Genomic DNA, 23596 nt, shown 5'->3' with positions numbered 1-23596 from the left:
ATGAATTCAATTCCAAAATTACTTGAGATTGCACTGGCTCAGACCTGTCAAAGCATATTTTTTCCATTTGGATATGAGCAAATTGCATTTACACAGAAGCAGGCCTAAAATGCAAAAAAATAATGAATGCTAGCTCACACTCCTTTTTGGGACTGTTGTTTACACTAAGGGGTAACATTTTGTTTCAGCAGAACAAGTGACATTAATTTGGCAATACAGTACATTACTGTAAGCAAGGACAGTCAACCTTCAATGAGGTGGCAGTCACAGCCAAATTGTCCAAGAGTCAGACTTATAGCCTGAGGGTTTATTGTTCGACTCTTGGCCTGATTGTTCGACTCTTGGTGGGGTTTGCTCTTGACAAGCTCTATCCTCCCCCATCACTGAGGTACCACTACTCCCCTTTGGTGTTTGGGGGCTACCCACTTCCAATGGGATAGGATTTTCATTATGTCCACTGAGTGTTGTTGTACAGTGTCTCAGAATGACCAAAAACACATTCATCGCAATAAGCCTTACAATTTGGATATAGAATTATTAGAATTAGAATAAATAAAACTTGAAAATTACTATCTACAACATATCCTGGCCTGCTCGGTATTGCCAGCTCCATCCTACTATCCCTTCCTGATAGAGATGTTCCATAACAAATGAACACAAATAAAATTAAAAAAAAAAAAAACTCAGCAGAAGGAGAGAGAGAGAGAGAGAGAGAGAGAGAGAGAGAGAGAGAGAGAGAGAGAGAGAGAGAGAGAGAGAGAGAGAGAGAGAGAGAGAAATGCTGGCTGGTAAAGACTGGTCCTGGTATGGTAGGCTATGTGTGATGTCAAGCATAACTTCCATATTTGCCCAGACACTTCTGGTAAGTCACATGGTAAACCCTTGTGGGCCATGTGTGGTGAAGGGTGCCAGCAACCGTGTTACTGAGCTGAGAGGTGTGGTTTGATTGTCATGTAAGCATACTTTGTTTGGGATGCTTTCAGTTTCCACACATGCACAGCAGCACAAGCACTTCTGCTAAATCACGTGGATGCATAAAAGTATGAATGAAAGTGACACAGCTGTAATACGACAACATAGAGTAGATGTTGTGGATGGATGCCTGTGCTGTTAACAGTATGAAGGTCACACAATTGGTTTTAATCCCTGTAATTAGATAAGATAAAAGTGGTTCACAACTCATATAAAAGTGTAATGATTCAAAACAAATCCTGCTCATTGCTGCCCAAGCATCATGTTTGTCTATTTGGTGACCTTAAACTTAACCCAGTGCTGCCCAGAAGTAAAATAGCCTATGTACAGTGCCCTCCATAATTATTGGCACCCCTGGTTGAGATGTGTTTTTTAGCTTCCAATTATTATTTTTTTTTTCTAAATAATATGGGACCTTAATGGAAAAAAAGAGAAAAATCCAACCTTCAATACAAGTGCATTTATTCAGTAGGGAAAAAATCCCACATAAAGAAATAGAGTAAATAAATAAAGTGTTTCACAATTATTAGCACCCCTGGTGTTAATATTTTGTACAACCCCTTTTTGCCAACAAAACAGCACCTAATCTTCTCCTATAATGTTTCACAAGATGGGAAAAGACAGAAAGAGGGATCTTTAGCCATTCCTCTTTGCAGAATCTCTCTAAATCATCCAGAGACCTGGGTCCTCTCCTCTGTACTCTCCTCTTCAGTTCACCCCACAGGTTCTCAATGGGGTTGAGGTCTGGGGACTGAGATGGCCATGGGAGGAGCTTGATTTTGTGTCTGGTGAACCATTTCTGTGTAGATTTGGCCATATGTTTAGGGTCATTGTCTTGCTGAAAGACCCAGTGACGACCCATCTTCAGCTTTTGGGCAGAGGGCAACAGATTTTGATTTAAAATGTCCTGGTATTTCAAAGCATTCATGATGCCATGCACTCTAACAAGGTTCCCAGGGCCTTTGGAAGCGAAACAGCCCCACAGCATCACTGACCCACCCCCATACTTCACAGTGGGTATGAGGTGCTTTTCAGCATGCGCATCTTTCGTGGCACGCCAGACCCACTTAGAGTGTTTGTTGCCAAAAAGCTCAATCTTGGTCTCATCTGACCAAAGCACACGGTCCCAGTTGAGGCCCCAATACCGCTTGGCGAACTCCAGACATTTGCGTTTATGATTGTGAGTGAGGAAAGGTTTTCTCCGTGCATGCCTTCCAAACAGCTTGTTGGTGTGTAGACAGCGCCTGATGGTTGATTTGGAGACTTTGTGACCCCAGGATGCTACCATTTGTTGTAATTCTGTAACAGTGAGCTTTGGAGATCTTTTGATTTCTCTTACCATCCTCCTCACTGTGCGTGGTGGCAAAAGAAACTTGGGTCCTCGTCTAGGCTTGTTTACCACTGTTCCAGTGTTTTGAACTTCATAATTATTCATCTCACAGTGGATATGGGCAGCTGCAGTTGAGTGGCAATCTTCTTGTAGCCTCTGCCTGACCTGTGAAGGTCGGCGCACATCTGCCTCACTTGTATGCTGTGTTCCTTTGTCTTTCCCATGTTTAAGAGTGGATAAGAGAAATGTCCTCGGTGTCACGTCATATTTATACCCCAGGGAAACAGGAAGTGATGAATTACTAATTAAATGTTCCTACATACTCTGGTAAACTTTGTAAACTACTGTAGAAATGACAGAAATGCTTCAATTATATTTATTTCCTGGGAATTGTTAAGGGTGCCAATAATTGTGGAACAGGTGATTTAATGAAAAATAATTATTTTTCAGTCAGGGATTTTTTTATTTTCTTACAATTCATTTGAGTTGAAGGCTACATTTTCCTACAATTTTCAGTGTGACAGTATTCTTCTGCAATAAACACTGAATTTATTTTAAGGCTTTTAACACATCTCAACCAGGGGTGCCAATAATTATGGAGGGCACTGTATGTCAAAATGGTCTTACGGACATCTAAAGTTCAGAGGTAGCCTACTCTACTCAATGTTGTGCAACTCGACTCTCCAAAGTGTAAGTAGGCTACTCTATTTGGATTCATATAAATTTGTGTGTGTGTGTGTGTGTGTGTGTGTGTGTGTGTGTGTGTGTGTGTGTGTGTGTGTGTGTGTGTGTGTGTGTGTGTGTGTGTGTGTGTGTGCGTGTGTGTGTGTGTGTACAATAAATACATCTGGAAAAGAATACAAGTCACAAGACACCACTGATGATGCTTTATTCTTTATATTGTTAACATTTACAGCAAAGGACTGTTTCAAAAGCATCCTTTGGTGAACATTTGCAGCAAAAAAAAAAAATGTACGCACCACAACCAGTAGGCCTATAGGCTACCATGCAGAAAATGATTCTGTATAAAATGCAACCCATTCACCTATTCACTCTAGTGTAAACCCTTCATGCAACCTACACACTGTTAATGGTAGTTCAGCACCAGTTGAGTACCCCGTCAGAAATCAGTAATAGTGTCAGTTTGTGACATGACCTCATAGGGACTCTGTATAACAAATGGAAGTTAGTGTTAAACCAATTAGATTTAGTTTTTTTAAAACAATATTTCCACTTGGATACCTATAGGAATACCTACAGTACACATTTAAAAACATGCCAAATTACATTGCATATCCATGGACTTCAGAGATCTTCACCACCAAAACCTTCCTCTTCACTGAAGTGATCTCAAAAAACGAGGATGAGTTCTTGATTTTGTTAAGGAAGGATGTTGGACTTGAATAAATTGCCACTGGGAGCTAATATAGGATAAGAATATATGTCATGTGGTGGGATTGGTTATTGAATCGTGTGCATGCATGTACTGTATGGTTGGTGTGGGACACTGTTATTTGTGGGCTGATGGTGAACTTCCAGCTGTCACTTATCATGGACTAATGGACAGCAAATTAGGCGATGGGACTGGACTACGGGGCGGTGGCTGATTGGCCAGGAGGGAAAGGGAATTCCTTTTTTTATAGGGTGAATGCGGCAGGAGTGACAGGCCGGAGGGAACCCCCATGACGTCATCGCGGCGATCAGCTGAGCAGAGCAGGACCGGCGGCTGGCGTGTTGTATTGATATGCGTGTGGTCACGCCAACTAAAGGAAAGTGATTTCGCCATTTATTGAGTTTGTGTGACTGGGCCAATGCTGGGCTGGCTATGCCCTGAAAGTCTGTTCTTGTTGAAGGCGATCGACTGCGGCTGGACGCATGATGGAGCAGCGCGCCGGAGCAGAGGGAGATCGGAGAGGATGATGCGGAAATCATGATATGCGTGTTACACGCCAGCCAAAGGAAAGTACCCATTGCCTGGCCTGATATGCTGTGTGTGTGGGTCAAGGGGAGTTTAGCTCTGCGCTGATTTGGGATTCTCTTTACTGCTTGCCAGGGAGTCTGCTGCGCCTGGGAGTCGGAGTGACTGGAACCAGGAAGTGGACTGTCGGGGTCCTGGGTTTACCTGCCGTAGCCTACCTGTGACTGAGGACGGGACTGTTCACTGGACTGCACTGGGACGTCGTGGAACTCAAGGGGGGGATTTTGTTTTGTTGTTTTGTTTTCTTTTGGTCGGCGAGGGGCGATCCGCCGACCAACTTATTTTTCCTTGGACTTGGGTACGGGAGATCACTGCGCTCGAGGTGGCGCAGCGTTCGTGGGTAAGCAAAACTTCCCTCTATTTACGCCCGGGTCAACTTTGCCTGATTAGGCTCCTTTATGGTGCACAGTGAGTGCAGTCCCAAGGACGGAGAGACTCAATCGCGATTTACTTCTGTGTTTGGATTTTGTGTTGGATTTATTTTTGTAGTGGAATATCGTGTAGTGCTGTGCCTTGAAACATTGTACCACGTTCTGATGTGTTATCCTGTGTGGGCATCTTAAGTGTGCAGTGTTTATGCCCAGGAGTGATTTACGTTTATTTTCCTTGTGTGATTATTTTTGCCTTTTGTGTTCGTTTGATTTGCTTTCGGGTTCTCTCTGCTTTGAGTGCTGTAGTCAGTGTGCAACTCTGTATCTCTGGGCCTTTGGGGGGGGAGAGCTTGTCACCTGCGTCTGTCTGCTGCCTTGTTGAACTGCTTTGAGTTGCTTGTGCATCTCCCCGTACTTCCGTAAATAAACTTCTAAAACGTTATCCTGCTTGGTGTCTGTGTTTTTGAGAGGTCCAACCTGTGGCGTTGTTACACACATCGACCCGACATATAACCATGCTGGCAATATTTATTCACGGTCAAAAGGGCATCTCGCCATAGTGTCTCTAGCGGTATGGTACAAAGGACAGATTTGGGTTAAACCACTCAGTTATCTGATATTGATGAACACATTATTGTCACTCTCACCTAACAACATATTATATAGCCTATCTCCAGATTTGTTGTAGATCTTTTTGAAAGATATTTTGGGGATTTTATGCCTTTATTTTGTATAGGAAATTGAGAGAGTACGGTTGGAAAAAACGAGTGGAGAGAAAGCGGGGAAGGATCAGGAAATGACCTCATAATGTAACCGGTGTAATGTTATGACATCTTAGCTCATTGAGCCACCACATCCTCAAATTTGTTAGAGATCTTATTTACCACGTTTTCATGTGTTCATAGAGATCTTGGGAATGATCTCCACCTCCAGAACCTTCTTCGTCTCCACCAGCTCTGCAAGAAGGGTCTCAAAATGGCGGGAGGTGTTCCTCATTTCGTTGATGAATTTCAGCATGTTGGACTTGATCTCGTTGGCTCGTGCCATGGATATCCTGCCAGTGGCCTCCCGGTCGGCCGCCTTCTTCAGCTTGTTCATCTCGTGGATCTCCTTGGCGTCCTAATAATGATAGTAGTACAATTTAATGTGCTGTTGGCTCATTATGAACACTGTTCCATCAGTGCAATGCTGTACTAGTTGACAAGATTTTACTTCCGTAGTACAACAAACTACCTTGAAATTACAGAAATATATGTATGTGGCCTTATAATGTGCACTGTTTCACCAGTGGAGCAGTATCATTGAAAACACCTTGCTAGCATAGTACCACACGACTACATGATTGCACAGCCTTTAGTAATTAGTTTTGATTCGTCATTCTGGTAACAGGAAGTGTATAACAGGGCAGGGGTCATGTCTTATGATTTTAACGTAATAGGCCTACATTACGACTTGGTCATTGCCAGTCTGATTACAGCAACTTAACAACAGGGTCATGTCCTACTCTTCAGCCTGCCACACTAAACAACGTGTCACCCAGAGAAGTAACCTTTGAAGACCACATCAAAGAAGTAGCCTAGTAAGCCAGCAGCACTCGCTGGACGCAGAAAAGTAGTCTAGCCTCGGATCGGTCGAACATTTTGAACACATTGCCCTGAGTATGGCAAACCAATCACAACTCAGAGATTTGTTTGGAATCAAAGCCGGCAGGGTTTTGAGGGAGTGACGACGAAGCTCGCAACGTTGGTTAATCACGCGCCGGCCTATAGGCACAGGCATGGTTTGAAAAACAACTGGTTGTTCTCATCAACAATCTTCGGATGTATCGTTCATCGGGGCCAGACTAAATTACACATACAGTCTCACATTTAGGCTGGTTTATCAGGCTATCAAAGAAGAGCACCAGTCCAGATGTAAATTAGTCTGAGGCTCACTATGGTACGATGCATGAAATGGCAACATTTACAATATCAATATTTAAAATGTTCATCATCCCTAATTTAAAAATAAACTAGCTAACTGGACTAGCTAACCTACGAAACCAACCTTGGCAATGAAGACCACGTCAAGGATAAGCATGAGCCCAGATAGCACCGCCGTCATCTTGCTGGCCACGCTGACCGCCCGAGTAGCCTGAGCTGCTACGCGGCCCACGTTCACAGCCTTCGCCAGTCGCACCACCTGGAAAGGGGAGTCAAAAGTAAAAGTAAATTGTGATGATAGTGCATGATATTAAATATTTCTAACACCAGTTGCTCCACTGTATCAAATGAGATACACAACTTAAATACAGTAATACCTTAAAAAAACAGGCCACAAGTTTAATCCAATAAGCTCAGAAAGAGTGAGAAATGTGGCAGGGCTGGGACATGATCCGGGCTGAACTCAAACCTCGGGATGCGCTTGTAAGCTCATAAGTGGAGGGCTCAAGGCCAATTCTTGTTTTTTGGCGCTGTCGGTCTGTTCACGACCACGCCCCCCGCGCAGAGGCTCTGCAACCATCGTTGCACAACTCAAGAAAATCCTGACTACACATCAGACGGACGCAAAGGTCGCAGAGAAAAGCTGCTGTGATTGGTCGTCTCGCTACTTCCTTGTTCTCGTGGTAGCACCGTTCTCCGGTAGTTTACGAGAGCAAGCCTGTCATTATTCTGTGAAATACGACGGCTTTCTTTCTAGTGTGTGTAAATAAATTTAGCTACAACGACTGAATTAGTCTGTAACAAACGAACAATACATCAGTTAAGCACTTGCGGCACAATGCCTGCAGTCTGAGTAGTGTTGTAGCTATGTAGCCAAATGTTGCTAACAACATGAGACCTCGGGTGCAGATCTATAACTTCAACAGTGCTTAGCGACCAGACCCAACTGTCGCAGTTGCAAAACTGTAATCTGCCCTTTAATGCGTTGTGCCATGGTATCTCGTTGGAAGGGTTTTTATTTTATTTTACATCTACCGCTACATTTGACACCTCCTCACCTGCAGAAGCCCGGCCGCCCCACGTCCTGTGCTCGCTCCAGCCTGGAGCTTGTGGGTGCTAGTGGCAAACTTGCGGTACTCCTGCATCTTGGCCACCCGGCAGTTGATCTTGTTAAGGCTCATCAGCACGGGGTTGACCTTATCCTGGAAGTCGTTATGGAGGTTCATGTCAATCAGGATGTACTAAACTGCCCATTCACCACACAACCACACACACCAGAAATAAAGCATTGAAATATAAAAAAGCTGGCGTACTGGTAAGCTTGACATTCCTACCTGAAAGTCATTCAGGATGTCCTCGATGGTCTTGCGCAGGGTCTTTTGCCGCACCATGTTGGCGATGTTGGACGCCGCGCCAGTGGCGCCACCTGCTGCCGCTATCCTCACGCCCACAGCCGTGACCGCCAGCGATGCCCCCAGGGTAAAAGGGGCCAAGATGAGACCCACAATGGAGGTGATGCCTCCAGCAGCCCCGATCACCCCACCAGTCAGGCTGCCGATGGTGGTCTTGCGGTGCATGGTCTCAAGCTGGTCGGTGATGTCATCCAGGGCCTTGATCTGGCCTTTCAGGTGCTGGTGGTCGTGGCGGAAGAAGGCGCAGAAGATCTTGAGGTTTTCCACCAGCTCAATAATCATTTCTTTCAATAACCTGATGAGAAGGGAAAAATACAGTACAGTGAAGACGGATCATGGATCAATACTACTGTAGCAGTGCTTAAATATTCCTGTACATGTACGTATGTGTGTGTGTGATGCGTGCTTGCCCTTACTCTTCATCTTCCAAAAATGATCCTTTGCCATCGAGACCTAAAAAGTGCATCACAATCATTAAATTATATCATCGCAATTCACCACTTGTCATTCCTTTTTTCGACAGTACTCAATGTATGAAACTTAATGTTCACTCACCCATTGCATATAGCAGACTTGAGTCAAATTCCTTTTTTAATTCCTTTAACCAAACAGAATTTTCAGTTAACAGGATATTAAATTAAATAAATTCTCTGCATTGTTCCATTATTGCAATTTCTTCTGAAGTTAGTCGACTAAAACCATTGTTAAGTTTACCTCAATTGGAAGGTGTTTTGGTACACGGCGAGCCAAGAAAGGTTTTTTAAGAACATTGTTGATTGATGGTCTCTTGGCCGCATCCTCAGTAACTCCTTGACAAGATTCTGGAGATCTTTAGAGTAGATGTGTGGTATGACGAGATCCGTTTGTTTTGTTTGTGCTGCATAGAAATCTTTTTGTGTGTAGGTCTTTTTGTGAGCAAAAACAAATAAAAGATGTAGGATTATAGAATTGTTGTGTAAGCCACAGAGACAGAATTATCAGTTAGGGGACTTAATGATCAGAACAGCGCTACAACAGGCAATTCGGAATGAAATTAAATAAAATCCATTTTACCAGTTTGCACAGGCTGTAGAGCACCAAACCCAGAGACCACACGTCACTGCAAAAATTAGATAGAATTACAGGCTAGATATGTGAAAAGATACAACATACAGTAGGTTCAGTAATGTGATAATTGATTGATTGATAGAAGATGTTAATGTGCAGTACCTTGACATGTTGTATGGTCGACTGAGGAGTACCTCTGGTGCCATGTAGAACAATGTACCTGCTCTGGTTTCTGCATACGCCTTTGGTCTACATGTAAAATTGTATATATAAAATGTAAACTGAAAGAAATGAACTATTTCAAAAAGGATTGTGTTGATGTCTTTTTTTAACATATACTGATACAAACTGTTGGCCTGGCTCTTGCCAGACCTGTATTTCCGTGCAGCTTCATGAGCTCCACCAGTACCACCAGGGGGCTCTAGAGCTCAAACACACAGAGGTTTGGTAGGAGCCAGGCTAACAAACAGTATCAGTGAAATGAAGTCATTGAATTTCATGACTGCAAGCAAATGACAGTAAAAGTGATTTTTCTTCAAAAGATGTAAAACTGCTGAGTAGTCTATATAGCAAGACTAAATGCTAAAGTAGATGTCTCATTATACTTTCAGTTCTGTTGCTGATGGCATCAGTGGGGATGTGATAAACAAGTATGATGACTAAAATGGAGTAGGTTTCCAACGCTTTAATGACAGGAGTGGCATGTCAATATCAACACAATATTGACAGTTCTTCAACTCATCAAACACTGTACGACAGCAGTTGTTGAATGCAACACAAACAACATTGCTCATATGCAATTATTTTAGTGTGATTCTCTGAACTTGTTTATGCAACAGTAGTGGTGTAACCTGCTCCTGGATATATGTGCTGAGTGCCATTATAGTTGGTAACACTTTAGAATAGGGTTCACATGTAAGCCAATGATACACACCTATCTACTGTCTGTACTGTATAATGGTATTATAACACATGTGTTAGAGCAGTGTTTCTCAACCTTTTTTAAGCGAGGCACCCTTTCAATTCATGAATGATGAAAATGTCAAGGCACCCCAAACCAACAAGCCATAACATGGCATCGCATCCGATACCACACAATCTTAGAAAAGTAACACATTTGAAGACGTCACACGACCTACGTTCGAAGTTGCGACCTATATTGACTTTATTGTGCGTAAATGGCAGATTAAAGATTCCACTGACTAGCATTAACTTATCAAAAATGTATTCATCAGCTATGTTTCCACGGCACCCCTGTTGAGAAACACTGTGTTAGAGGCCTACCAGAGCCTTATTGCGATTATATCAGTAATCAAGGCCTGGCTGGCTGTGAACAAGACATTTGTAAATACACGCCTAATACATTATTGAGCTTAATTAACACGTCTTAAAAGTCTCTTATACAGATTAGTGGCAAACAAGTGAAAAGTGTTACCGTTTAGTTTACTAAAACAATGACTTATGAATGTCTATGTTTAATGCAGCAATACATACCCAGGAAGCTCTTTGGATATCCCAAAGTCTCCAAGCCTCACTGTACCCTCCATTGTCACAAATATGTTCTGTGGTGCAAAAGACAGCCAGAGAGTATATTATCAAAACTACAAATGCTGTGCTAATTCAACATAGGCCTACTCTTTATTTTATTTTGTCCCATACTTTCTAAGTGTTAACACTGTATTTTTTACTCTGCTACATTTTCTCACATAGATTATAACACATGTCTCACTGCCAAGACATACTGTATGTGTACATACCATACATAGGATATATAGTGACTGAAAAGTATGAGTTAAAGCTGACTGCACAATAAGTGCACAATAAAATATTTACCTGTGGTTTGATGTCTCGGTGGATAATGTTCTTATCATGAACATGTTTCACAGCCAGACAGATCTGGACAAACCAGTCAAGAACCTACACACACACACACACACACACACACACACACACACACACACACACACACACACACACACACACACACACACACACACACACACACACACACACACACACACACACAAAGAGTGCCATGAATTTAGGACAGTTGGAAGACCTGTAGGGGTTCTATCCATCTTATTACCACTTTTATCTATCTTACCCACCTCTTTCTCTTGGAAATGGAGTCCCTTTTCCAACTGCTTGTTCACTACCTTGTCGAGATCACCCTGCTCACAGTACTCCATTGCTATGAACAAGGTGCGGCCTTCTGTTGATTAAAAGAAAAAGATGGTAACATTAATTCCACAGAGTATTAACATTGTCTTCTGGCAATACACACACAATGACAACAACAATGACTACGACAATGACAACAATATTAATATCCATATTAATAGTAATAAGAACAATAATAAAAATAATGAAAATAATACTGACATCTATTGCTGTTATGATTTAAATAATACATTTATTTATTTACTTATTTATAATTATCATTATCATTATTCTTATTATTATTCTTCTACTTATTATTATTATTGATAGTGATACCTGCAAAAGATTCTTTGTACCGAACAATGAATTTATGGTCCATCCTCATCAGCAGATTAAGTTCAAGCTTGGCATTTCTGATAGCTTCATCCGACAGCTGCAGTAGACACAAACAGCCGGTTGAAATTGGTTGACATTTGTGCAGTTAACATAATGAAACTGCCCTGTACTCATCTACTAACATTTTATATGAACTACCCACCATCGGGGTACAACGCCAGTTATATTCAATGCCATTGGACCCTTTAGTCCCACAATAAATATGTGTAACTCCTTATCATAAGAGTTTATTCTCACCAGTTTGATCTCTTTGAGGATATAATGCTCTCCATCCTCTTTGCACTTAACCAGGATTGCCTTTCCAAAACCACCTTTCCCAATTTTTCTCATCTTTGTGTATCCATGTTGCTCCAAAATGCACTGTGCATTGCCCATGATGTGCCTTTTAACTGGATTAAATAGCAAAACATTACACACTTAATACATGCATAAGGAAATAATATCTTCACATCTATGTGCTCTGTTTTTTTTTTAATTTCTGTCTTAAGTTACTAACCTGCTATCTATTATTCGTTTCTTGAAATAGGTCTTCATAATCGTAGCTTTTTATGTGTGGTCATGGTATTTATGTCCTGATGGTACAGACAGATATGATGTCAGAAGTAACCAGGCGGGAAAAACAAAATTTTACTGGTTCGTTGAAATGAGGCGTGGTGAATCTGTGTGACTTCTGTGGCATTTCCGACTTCTACACATGCTGACAAATGTCCAAGAAGGTGTAGGCTAGCTGTTGTTGGTGATGTTGCAAAGAGTTTGCTCCAACTGTCATAACAGCACCTGTTAAATATAGACTGTACTGTTGCACTGTCTGAACTGTACGAAGTTGTCGACAGATATGAAAGTCAGCACCCAGAAGCGGCCTTTGTCGTCATGGGAGATTTTAACAGAGCTAATATGAAGAAAATGCTGCCGAAATACCACCAGCACGTATCTTGTCCAACTCGAGGCGAGAACACGCTAGATCACGTCTACACATCTTTAAAGGGTGCATACAGAGCCCGCCCTCGTCCGGCTTTTGGCAAATCAGATCACGCCTCAGTGCTTTTACTCACTGGCGATTCTAGGGGGGGGCAGGGGGTGGCCAGGGCCACCCCTGGGACGCTATTGTCCACCCTACTGGCCACCCTTGATTCGACAAGTAATTAATAAAAAAATATATTTTTAAAAATAAATAAATAAATATACAATAATAACAACAGTATAAGACCAATAGCAGGTAATTATCAGGTAATCATTCAAGTTCGTCAACCCAACAACAAACAAGAGAAAACTGTCAATCCATGGTGATCGCTGGCTGACAAGTGCATACAGAGCCCGCCCTCGTCCGGCTTTTGGCAAATCAGATCACGCCTCAGTGCTTTTACTCACTGGCGATTCTAGGGGGGGGCAGGGGGTGGCCAGGGCCACCCCTGGGACGCTATTGTCCACCCTACTGGCCACCCTTGATTCGACAAGTAATTAATAAAAAAATATATTTTTTAAAAATAAATAAATAAATATAGGCCTACAATAATAACAACAGTATAAGACCAATAGCAGGTAATTATCAGGTAATCATTCAAGTTCGTCAACCCAACAACAAACAAGAGAAAACTGTCAATCCATGGTGATCGCTGGCTGACAGATCTAGGGTCAGTTTTACACTTTAACTAACACGACAGTCGTTGGACTGATGCTGCACAAGGCTGATTTCTGATCAGTACACGAGATGACCACTGCGTGTCGCCTGCTGCCCCTATAGTCGCTTATTTATCGTGAAAGATCTGGCAACCCCGCACCAGCGATGCTGAGGAGCACTGTGTCACCTGCAGTTCCTTCACGAGAGACCGCATCCACTAACTGCCTGCGACAGTCTAATTTGGACAATAAGGTATGGCAATTTAATGATTTGTTGGTTGTCTGAATGTGTTGGAAAACCTAATTTTGAAAACTCTATGCAAGTATTAGCAGCCAGGAAGAGCCAAAATACGAGATAGCTACACGAAACAACAACATGACTAAATGAGAGCAAGTTAGTGTTGTGGCAGCTGCAAACCAAGTTAGTAGCACAGCACAATCCTAACGTGCACGTCAGTTTATTTTTTTGTTGATAACAGGATAGTTAATATGAAACCGTTTGGATAGGGACATGGCATGGATAGCATTGGCCACACATTGGAAAGGGTAGTCGGTTGTTATCTACAGTCAGGATCGGTAGGCAGACGTCAGTACCTAGCTCGAAACCTAGCATGTGAAATGAACTAATGCTAAGCTGGACTATGATTGTTGTGATGCCTTCTCTCAGTGAGAAGCTTCTCCTTTGCTTCTTCGATTGTCTTGACTTTTCTTGGTGTAAATAATCCAAATGTCCACACAAGGATTCCTCAAAGGATTATTATATTATAAAAGATTCAGAGGGAACACAAACAGATACAGCTTACTTCTTGTAGCTTAACTTTCTAACTGCCAGTTATTGACATGCGCACTGGCTGTACTCGCGCACTGGCCATAACCTCTTAAAAGTACAGAACACCATTACTGTTTACTATTATAATCACATTATGACATCTCCCCTTTTAAGATTTAAAATTCCCTTATAGGTAAACAACATATTATATCACATCCCCCCTTTCAAGTGTAGATCATCTCATGTAAGCAAGGCACAACAATATTTCTAACATACTCACAATAGAGCATTCATAACAACACAGTATTACTGAACATTGTTAAAGGTGGAGTAGGAGATCTTGGATAAACGGTTCCTGCAAACTATATTTTGAAAGTACACAGCCCTCCCTCTCCCCTCCTCTCCCCCTCGAAACCACGCCTCCAAAATACATGAACGCGCATGCTGTCAGTCGGTGTGTTCGGATCCTCCCGAAATCAAGAACGAAGCAAGTCGAGACTTCACGAGTGCACGCAATGCTACACGAGATGGGACGAGAAAACGCACGTCTATTACCAGCTAACCACAACAGAACAGTGGTTTACTTCAAGGATGGCGTCGTCCTCTCCACATACGGTAAGAGTGTTGAACACTCATTACGATTGTAATTTCAAGAAATATTGATAGTAGATCTATACTAGACTAGTTATTATTTTTTTTACGGTTTGGTTTGATACGTGTTACTCGCACAATCTCATTGTAGTAATAACGCTGGTAATCAGTCAGGCTACTGTTGTCATTCTAGCCAAAAGTTCCATCATGGACTTATTTCGATATGTTTAATATGCACGTTACTATTATATACATGCATACCTGACATTGTAATCCGTAGATTTTTATCACGGACGAATTTTACGGGTACATTTCACAGTCGAAGTTATGCTAAACCTGACTTCTTTTCACCTGTAAAATGGGATGTCGGCCGTAGCCTAGGCTATAACGCAACTTTGACTACGAGCAAAGAAAACAACCAAACAGAGCAACGCTAATGAAATTGAGGTGGGTTGTAACGGTGTTGTCCACATTGCTTTATTTATTTTAGACCTTTCACGGCGACAGCTCCTCCAGCCCGGCTGACTCGCCTGTGCCGCCGTCCAAAAGAACGAAACGTCAGCCCAGAGGTGGACAGAGGGCCAGAGATCGAGGCAGAGGCAGAGGCCGAGGCCGGGGCAGGGGCAGGGGCAGAGCTGGGGCAACAGGATCAAGACCCAGGGGACGTAGACCTCAGAGGTCCGGTCTACAACTTACACAGGAGGACTTCGACAGGATTGAAGAGCTGCAAGCCGAAATGATTGCAGATGAGGATGTAAGTTGATCACATTGCCTATCACTTTTTATGCCGCAATCTGCTTATAGCTCCAAAGGTGTATAAAGTAGAAGTGTTGTAATGAATATTATTGCAAATGTTCACAACTAGTGTAACATTACATGGTTGTACATTTCATCAGTAGTATTGAAATCACATCCAAAAGAGACCTTGTACTTCATACAGTACATCTGTTTGCCTCTGACACAATACCAGTTCTTTTTTTTCTTAATCTAAATTGAATGCTCAACAGTTTGTATGCTATGGCGGAACATAAATAGGCTACAATACTGAATTGGTAATGTCCACATCAGGCTCATGGTCAATACAGTTACCAAGTCATCATCTATAGTGAGTGAAAAATGAATGGCACTACATTAAACACATTTACTTCTTTACAGGCCCGACTTCAATCCCTGGATTTACATCAAATGCAACAAATGATGCGGGCCGCCCTGACCCGAAATCCCAGTATGATGTTTGACCTGGTACACCAGACATCTGGACCTCCGGGTCCGCAGCCACAGCCCCCTGCAGCCCAACCTACCTGGTGCGTCTGCACCCACTGCAAGGAGATGCCAACCTTAATCGAGAGGAAGTGTTGTGGTGAACCGGCTGACTCTTGCACGTCCATGCAGCGACACATGGACCATTTTATATTACTAGAGGGGGTGCTTTATTTTGCCTCAAGGATTTGGGCTGAAGTACGGGCAGAGCCTACTGTTTTTGGACCTGGAGAAAACAACAGAAGCTTCAGGCATGCAGCCTATAGACAATTCGTGATGTGGCATTATGGGGCACTGGGACAAGGAAGACGTGTAGTTATACCCAGTTGTTGTGTGTGGAGGATTCGGGACCGTTATCCTGATCCACAGGGGCAGTACAAAGGGTTTGTGCCAAGCAGGTTGTAAACGCAAACTGTTTTCAAACAATCAATGTACATAGTTGTAATTACTTTTATTATTCGTTTTAGTATAGATCTAAATTGTTACTTTTCTTACTTGTTTTGGTTAAGAACCATGTTCCTTTGACGTTTGCTTTATTTTATACATTTGAAAATTAAAAGAATCATTTCAAATAACTTTAAAGATTGTCGTCTTGTGGAATATACTGTTGCCATCAATTTTATTACCAGAAAAGGTTTAAGAAACACAGACATACACAGTCAAAAAGTGTAAAAAAAATAATTTAATGACATAATGCACTGAATGGACAATTGAAACAATATATTACAAATTAAAATATATACATATTTACAGTAATAACCATCACACAGAAAAGGGTACTTGAACAACTCAAGAGCCTGTTGGCGGAGGAGTTTGTGCTGTAAAGAGATAAAAAGAGAATATAAATCACATGTCTGACATTGTTGAAATTTAAAAATGTGAGTAACTACACATTTTAAAATGTGAGTATCAATGAGACCTACCAAGCCCTCGGCTGACTTGCTTCTGTAGCAGCTCCTGGGTAGTTGGGGCAGGGACACCACAGAGAGGGCCAAGTCTTCTTGGATCATCAGGTCTTGAGGGTTTGGTGTCAGCCATCCCTCTTGCGGCAGCCAGTCTTCGACGCAGAATGGTTCTCTGTAGGTCAGTAATGTAGCTATAGTCCTTCTCAACCTTCACTGTATGCAGCCTCCAGGTCCTGGACCTTTTGTTGTACAACTTGCCGTACCTGAAACATGAAGTGTGTCAGACTGTCTTAGAGCTACATTACATTTCATTACACTTAGCTTGTGCTTTTACAGGGTGGGTTACAGTCCCTAGAGCAATGTGGAGTTAGGTGCCTTGCTCAAGTGCATTTCTGCCACGATTGGAGGTGTGAGGGTAAGGGTAAGGGGAGAGAGGGTAAAAGGGTGGCCTGCTCATATGGCGATGGCTGCTTCAAATCTCACTTCAAGTTGTGTTTCGTGATCAACATAATTTACATTTTTAAAAAATGTGTTCAATGTAAATGCATTCGCTTCGCTGCCAAGAACTTTGTGTACATCAACAGAACTTATATAGGAATGTCACTGATGATACATACTGAATTGAGCCGTCCGCCTTTCTCTTAGCTGGTCTGTTGAGGTGATGGTTGTAGTCCAGGTCAGCAAATAACGTCCGCGCTTCATAGACGGGAGGGGAAAAGCTGTAGCGTTTGCTCGCGTACATGAGGATGTGGTTGTGGAAGGACTCCAAGTCTGCCGTTGACCTGAGAAAAAAGCAGTAATTGTATTGATCCTGTGATGGATTTTAATTGTACACAAAGTCTAACACATTGCAAGACAAATATGCAGATTAACCATACATCTAATTTGTTATATGGCCAGACAATAGGTAGATAAGTCATCTGGCAACCTTCTGCATACAATCAATTTCACCTGGAAAGAGAGAGAGAATGAGCAATACACACTAGAGTGTTAGTGTAGTGCATAGAGAACTAGACAAACTATACTACCGTCTCACTTGCCCACACAGACAGACACACACACACACACACACACACACACACACACACACACACACACACACACACACACACACAGACAGACACACACACACACACGATGGGTGTGCCAGTTGTGCCAAGACATACGTGTGTGGCCCCAGTCTGCCTTGCAACTGGTTAGAGCTTAAGAGGAAAATGTCCAAGAGATCAAGGAGACACACACAACGGTAGGGGGTGGTGGGATAGTTAGCCTACTAACGACCGGCGGCAATAGCCTCTGCTGGCAGGGCATTGTGGATTCAGCAGAGACAGTCTGTTGATGGCCCTTTGAGGATTCAGAGTAGTGTTTCTCAACGGGGGCTGTACAGTCCCCCAGAGGGTGTTGGGGAGCCCTAGGGGGGCATTGACATAGATACAGCTGGGGGGAGGGGGTGATTTTTTGCCAATGGGTGGCAGTAGTCCATTTAATTTGTAAGTACTAAGGGGACGTTGGCAGGCTTATGATGAGGTTAGGGGGGCTTTGGAATGCGTATGAGGTCCAGAGGGTGTTTGTTCAAGAAAAGTTGATACACACTAGTCTGGAGCAATTTGTAACACACACACACACACACACACACACCTGATGGCCGTGGCAGCCGGGCCAAGACACCTCCACAGATAACAGACAACAGCAGGGGGTTGGGAGAAAGAAGGACGGGGTTGGGGGATACTAACGACCGGTAGTGGTGTCAACTGAGAAGGCAGTGCGGATTCAGGAGAGACAGTTGATGGCCTTTTGAGGCCCGAGGTCAATTCTAAATGTATCATGTGCAAGAATGAGTTATCAATTGGCAGTTTTGTGTGTTACTTACACAGTCCAATTGTGTAGTCCAGACAAAGCAGTAGGCAAGTTAGGTAATGACATGGTGACGTAACCCAACTATATGGATAGACACACACCTACTTGTAGCTACAGATAACACACACCCGGCGGTCTGCGACAAAGTATGTATCTCACAGTTCAATGCAACCTGAAATGTTGAGGAGTGGTAATGTAGTGAGCAAAATGTAGGAGGATGAAATATAAACAATAATCCGGTGTCAAAGGGCCATTGCTCTGGGCAGAGGAAAAACATGACCATTTGCTGGTTTACCTGAAGTGAAGATATTTGTCAATGTTCTTCAGCCAGCGTGCGTCGAGAACAATTTCTCTCAGTCTCTGGTGTGCCAAACCGTCTGCCTCCATCCAGTCCTTGTCTCTGCTGTCCTCCAAAGGGCCATGGTCACAGGTAACTCTGGTCTCCCCCAAGGGGCCATGGTCACAGGAATCAAGGGACCACTCATGCTCTCCGATGACATGGTGCAGTAGTCCCAACCACATGTCCTGAGGACAAACAGTTCAAGATTCAAGATTCAAGAATTTATTGTCATTGTCAAAAAGGCAACGAAATTGTGTTTGGGGTACAATACTTAGTAGTAGCAGGTTTCCAAGTAAAGTGCAAAACGAGGTAAAAGTGACACCCTGTGACACCAGTGCTTGACCCCCCCAGCCCCCCCCATCCCACTTAAAGTGCAGCAGAGATTAAGTGCATAGTACGACACCCCCCCCCTCTCTCACACATGCACGCACACGCGCACGCACGCACACACACACACACACACACACACACACACGCACACACACACACACACACACACACACACACACAGAATGTCCAAAGGATAGATGGATAACATTTAAGACAGTAATGTTCCTCAGCAGTCCTGTGAATTTAATAGTCTAATGACCTGGTGGTAAACGCTCTTGGCCAGTCTTTCGGTGCGGCTCTGAAGGGACCTGTACCTTCTACCTGAGGGTAGCTGTTGGAACAGATGGTAGGCAGGATGGTGGCTGTCACGCAGGATGTTATGCACTCTCCGTAGTTAGTAGTTGTATTTTTAAATAAGGACTCTCAATGTGCCTAACAAAGGTGTCAAAGTTGTTAGACAAATGACCCATGCTATGTATAAATTGACATGTCGTTTCCAGCAGGATGGTGTTACCCGCAGTACAATAGTAGTCATAACACTGTACCATCCTAACATTTGGCTATATAAGAAATATGTAAGGTTACTAAGTGACAAGAATGGTACATGCAATAGGATGACATCTACCACCAACATATTGAGGAGAAATGTGGCCAATGTATGTTTACATTGTCCTGGCAATGAGGACATCCATAAAACATAAAACATTTCTGTACTAGGTTACTTACCATAAACTGCGAATAGGAATTTGCAGTCTTGCAGCAATGCCAGAAATGATTGCAAATGTCTCTGCTCCATGCTAGCAAGTCCGAACATCCCTTTTGCTGCCCTGCCTGGACATTGAACAGGATATCAGAATAAACATAATTTCAGAAATCTCATGTCGGCAAAAACCATATGAAGTTGGTGGATCGCAAAGCATGCAATTGTAATGCAGATAAACATACCGCAACAAGCTTCTTGTTGAGGTTCTTTGACCCATGCCAGATGTCCCAAGAATGGTGGATGCCACTGTCTTTGAACAGCCCTTTATCTGTATGGTGCAGAGAGATGATGAACGAAATGCCCAATCACAGCTATATGGTGAAGTGGTACAATCATGCAGAAATTACACTTACTAAAAAGTGCTGCTATTTGGCTGTGTGCATCTGTGCAGACTTCGGTCACATTCAGCTCTTCTCCAAGTGTCTCCAGGGTACGGACAAAACCCTCCTTCTCCATAATAACAGAATTTCTGTTAGTCTCCCGCTTGTCAATGTTCACCATGGAAATTATTTCCTTCGAAGCATTGTCCATGGCTGTGTATGTGCAGTACTGTTCACAGAACCCTGGGCTATCCATACGAGTGTCACCTTTGAATAGAACACAAGGAATAATTAGTGTGTGTCAGAGCCATCTAATAACAGAGTTACGCCACTCCCATAGACCTCTATGGACCAATCTTTCCACAGCAATGGCGGCTCTCATGGAGCCTCACGGAGCGTTAACATGGAAATCCCTATTGACTTTAGTTCTATTAGAAGTTACTTAGTTCTAGGAGGTGGCCGTAGAACACAGAAAATGTGGTAAAGGTAATGTAATTTGTTTGTACTTAATCTTTGTTTGGTATGTGATGGTCCCCGGTTTGCGCAACTCTGTTATTAGATGGCTCTGGTGTGTGTGTGTGTGTGTGTGTGTGTTTGTGTGTTTAAAACTCACCAAGAACCACAACAGGCCCTCGTGGCTGAAGCTGATCAATCACTTTGGCCCTCTGGTCATTCCAGAACTCCTTTATGCTCTCAACACAGAAGGAGTCTTGTATTTTGAAGAAGTTGGACCTGTCAGCCATCCCCATATTCATAAATTTGAAAAGCAGGGATATTTTGGCGTAATTGTTGCCAGAGAGCAATATATTGGTTGCTAGCATAAAGTCCCCGACCAACATCCCAAATTTGAACATGGGTTGTGAACTCCAACGCCACACCAAATGACCCTGAGAACACATGTGAAAACAAACTGAATACATAAAGCAGCCACTTCGCCATATGACCGAAATAAAAAAATATATTAAATATGTGACAACTCACCCATTCTGCAACAGCTGCTGTGCCCCGGGATTTAATGTGAATTTCAAAGGGCGCCTTTGCAGGGCACGGCTTCTTTGTCACCGGGTCTTTTTCTGTGCATTCGGTCATTGGCAAGGCAACCAACCCTGCGAGCTGCTTCAGACAATCGTGGTACACAATTGATGCAGCATGGCCGACCACATCATCTTCCACGACGACTTTCATGGCCTCTGGCAATGGTGTGTCTGGCCTTGCAGAATCACGGTTATAGTCCACATCAAGAACAGATTCTTCGACGCTGACTGTTGGCAGCGTTTCCAAACGTAGGTTCGTTGTCAGAGCACCTCCTGTTCTGTAGAACAAACAAGAAACAGAGAAAGTGTGATAACAGCAATAACTACAATACTCCCACTAAGGTAGTGCTACTGCAGAATACAGCTTACCGCACACAAATACGAGGCACATAATCAGCATCACTCTCTTCACTGTCTGTGTCCATTTCCTTCGTCATGTCTTCCTCCAAGGATGACACAGAGTCTCTCTCCATATCAGGGTCCCAGGTCACGTCTTCCTCCAAGGATGAAACGGAGTCTCTCTCCATGTCACGGTCCCAGGTCATGTCTTCCTCCAAGGATGAAACGGACTCTCTCTCCATGTCACGGTCCCAGGTCTCATCATCACCCCAGTCAATTCTAAAGAATAATGCACAGTATTCAAAGGCCAGCCCCTTTTTTTTGCTTAGCTGCTCTGTCAATGATTTTTTTAAACAACACTTACGTAGAATTTTGAATGTCATTGAACTGCTCCTCGCTGACATCAACATATGCGTCCAATGTAGACGAACTAATCAGATGAATAAAGCATAGGAGATAACATCATGATTTTGTGTCACAAGTTTACAGGGTTTCCTTATACAGTATATTCCACAGAGTTGTGGCTGACAAGTGTTTATGATCAAATACCTGGTACCCGGCTGTTCAACATCAGCCTCTTGCGTTCTGCTGTCCAAATTCTCAATCCCCTCAATGAACAAATCATCTCTGTGAAATAAATACCATAACATGGAGAAACAGCAAATAATTAGGGCAATATCATTTCCCTGACAATTGACAATGAAGTGTTTTTCTTTATAACTGATTCTGCACAGACACAAGGTGCGCAGTATATTTACATTGTGTGAATACAGGCTGCTGCGATATTACTGCAGCAAAAAGATAAGTACCATGTTATCATTTACTCTCACATAGACTTGATCTTCAATGTGGGTCAATACCAGGTGGTAAGTTACCACAGCTAATGCCCATAAATCAGTAATTGGTGTATTGGTAATGGTAAGTAATTGGTGCTCTCAGTCAGTAATGTACTGCGATGACTGATAACCCACTAACAACAAACTAATATAAAATAGTGGCATTAGCAGTGTTTGCACCCTGGCCCGTGCTACAACTAAAACGTCACTTATCACATGCCTCACAAGTAAAAATAAATGGTTTCTCCAGGGCAGAAATCCATAGCACTAGCTATTACTTACACGTCTGAGTCTGCTTTCGATTCAGGACCGATGTTCGACAAGGAAGGAGGAGGAGGAGGGGGCTTGAAGACACTGCTTTTCATTGGAATCGAACTGGTGTGTGCCATGCTCGCATCATAGCTAACAAAAACAATAAGCAACAGTTATCAGTACACGCCAAGTCGGGTGACCATCTCCGTTACAGGAAAAAGGAGGACATATTTTAAGACGGGGGGTTTGGGTTTTTTATTCAAATTGGCGTTTCTTAGATGTAATTTTACTGCATTTTGTCCGGCTTTATGGCATAAAGTTTATGCTGTGCCTTACGCCGGACAAGGCACTGAAAAGAAGCAGAGTCCTCCCTAAAGAAGGACGCCTGGCCACCCTAACACCGACCGTCAGTGTTTGTACCACATAAATCGTATCTTAAACAATGTTTAAAAGCATGGATCGAACACAACTGCCGCGTCAAGGAGGATAATTCCTAATAATAATAACTAACTACCGTGTAGCGTGACACTAGAACATCACAGTTCAGACTATGCCAGTAAGTTAGCGAAACATGCTGGGACATTACATGTAGTCAAAATCTTTAATTTTATCATTAATATGGTGAATAAGATGCGCGTATCCAATTAATATCTCAACATGTAAGAAAACATGACGTCGTCTTACCTATGGAGTAAAAACAGGGCCACCTTAGCATCACTTTGTAGCCCCTTTTCCTCCTTCAGTTGACGCCAATGTTAGAGAGCTGTACTGATTACCACTCTCGTCTACCACTCT

The 23596-nt window shown here is 42.9% G+C and overlaps 4 protein-coding genes across 4 annotated transcripts; all 4 read right to left on the bottom strand.

The window, feature by feature from the left end:
• Positions 1 to 5542: 5542 nt before the first annotated feature.
• LOC134437343 (apolipoprotein L3-like) lies at positions 5543 to 8150 on the bottom strand. Its single transcript, XM_063186835.1, has 4 exons — positions 7908 to 8150; positions 7632 to 7775; positions 6698 to 6832; positions 5543 to 5770 (listed from the first exon to the last, which is right to left on the bottom strand). Exons 1-4 carry the CDS (start codon positions 8148 to 8150, stop codon positions 5543 to 5545), a joined length of 750 nt encoding a protein of 249 aa, XP_063042905.1.
• A 545-nt stretch (positions 8151 to 8695) lies between these two features.
• LOC134437342 (serine/threonine-protein kinase Nek3-like) lies at positions 8696 to 10596 on the bottom strand. Its single transcript, XM_063186834.1, has 4 exons — positions 10527 to 10596; positions 9195 to 9281; positions 9039 to 9084; positions 8696 to 8890 (listed from the first exon to the last, which is right to left on the bottom strand). Exons 1-4 carry the CDS (start codon positions 10577 to 10579, stop codon positions 8696 to 8698), a joined length of 381 nt encoding a protein of 126 aa, XP_063042904.1. The 5' UTR covers positions 10580 to 10596.
• A 5931-nt stretch (positions 10597 to 16527) lies between these two features.
• On the bottom strand, positions 16528 to 20600 carry LOC134437766 (uncharacterized). Its single transcript, XM_063187298.1, has 7 exons — positions 20374 to 20600; positions 20203 to 20288; positions 19984 to 20088; positions 18883 to 19112; positions 17348 to 17512; positions 16749 to 16993; positions 16528 to 16643 (listed from the first exon to the last, which is right to left on the bottom strand). The coding sequence occupies exons 1-7, from the start codon at positions 20594 to 20596 to the stop codon at positions 16615 to 16617; spliced, it is 1083 nt and encodes a 360-aa protein (XP_063043368.1). The 5' UTR covers positions 20597 to 20600; the 3' UTR covers positions 16528 to 16614.
• Positions 20601 to 20942: 342 nt separating this feature from the next.
• LOC134437341 (uncharacterized) lies at positions 20943 to 22956 on the bottom strand. Its single transcript, XM_063186833.1, has 6 exons — positions 22832 to 22956; positions 22263 to 22340; positions 22078 to 22143; positions 21744 to 21992; positions 21322 to 21652; positions 20943 to 21227 (listed from the first exon to the last, which is right to left on the bottom strand). Exons 1-6 carry the CDS (start codon positions 22936 to 22938, stop codon positions 20943 to 20945), a joined length of 1116 nt encoding a protein of 371 aa, XP_063042903.1. The 5' UTR covers positions 22939 to 22956.
• Between the last annotated feature and the right edge of the window lie 640 nt (positions 22957 to 23596).

The sequence above is a fragment of the Engraulis encrasicolus genome, chromosome 21, assembly GCF_034702125.1.
Source record: "Engraulis encrasicolus isolate BLACKSEA-1 chromosome 21, IST_EnEncr_1.0, whole genome shotgun sequence".
Classification (NCBI taxonomy): domain Eukaryota; kingdom Metazoa; phylum Chordata; class Actinopteri; order Clupeiformes; family Engraulidae; genus Engraulis; species Engraulis encrasicolus.
The sequence above is the reverse complement of the archived record's forward strand: the minus strand, read 5'-3'. Positions and strand labels throughout refer to the sequence as shown.

What these genes read in the sequence shown, in the direction of transcription:
- LOC134437342 (XM_063186834.1), bottom strand. Translation starts at nt 10,579, where the DNA reads ATGGAGGGTACAGTGAGGCTTGGAGACTTTGGGATATCCAAAGAGCTT. An exon ending in CGACCATACAACATGTCAAG is followed by an intron (nt 9,085 to 9,194) that starts GTACTGCACATT and finishes TAATTTTTGCAG; the next exon opens with TGACGTGTGGTCTCTGGGTT. An exon ending in TCTACAGCCTGTGCAAACTG is followed by an intron (nt 8,891 to 9,038) that starts GTAAAATGGATT and finishes GCTCACAAAAAG; the next exon opens with ACCTACACACAAAAAGATTT.
- LOC134437766 (XM_063187298.1), bottom strand. Translation starts at nt 20,596, where the DNA reads ATGGATAGCCCAGGGTTCTGTGAACAGTACTGCACATACACAGCCATG. An exon ending in ATTCCTATTCGCAGTTTATG is followed by an intron (nt 19,113 to 19,983) that starts GTAAGTAACCTA and finishes GTTTGTCCTCAG; the next exon opens with GACATGTGGTTGGGACTACT. An exon ending in AAGGCGGACGGCTCAATTCA is followed by an intron (nt 16,994 to 17,347) that starts GTATGTATCATC and finishes TTCATGTTTCAG; the next exon opens with GTACGGCAAGTTGTACAACA.
- LOC134437343 (XM_063186835.1), bottom strand. Translation starts at nt 8,150, where the DNA reads ATGCACCGCAAGACCACCATCGGCAGCCTGACTGGTGGGGTGATCGGG. An exon ending in GGGCGGCCGGGCTTCTGCAG is followed by an intron (nt 6,833 to 7,631) that starts GTGAGGAGGTGT and finishes TCCCCTTTCCAG; the next exon opens with GTGGTGCGACTGGCGAAGGC. An exon ending in ACGTGGTCTTCATTGCCAAG is followed by an intron (nt 5,771 to 6,697) that starts GTTGGTTTCGTA and finishes TATCATTATTAG; the next exon opens with GACGCCAAGGAGATCCACGA.
- LOC134437341 (XM_063186833.1), bottom strand. Translation starts at nt 22,938, where the DNA reads ATGGCACACACCAGTTCGATTCCAATGAAAAGCAGTGTCTTCAAGCCC. An exon ending in TCGAAAGCAGACTCAGACGT is followed by an intron (nt 22,341 to 22,831) that starts GTAAGTAATAGC and finishes TTTATTTCACAG; the next exon opens with AGATGATTTGTTCATTGAGG. An exon ending in AATGACATTCAAAATTCTAC is followed by an intron (nt 21,993 to 22,077) that starts GTAAGTGTTGTT and finishes ATTATTCTTTAG; the next exon opens with AATTGACTGGGGTGATGATG.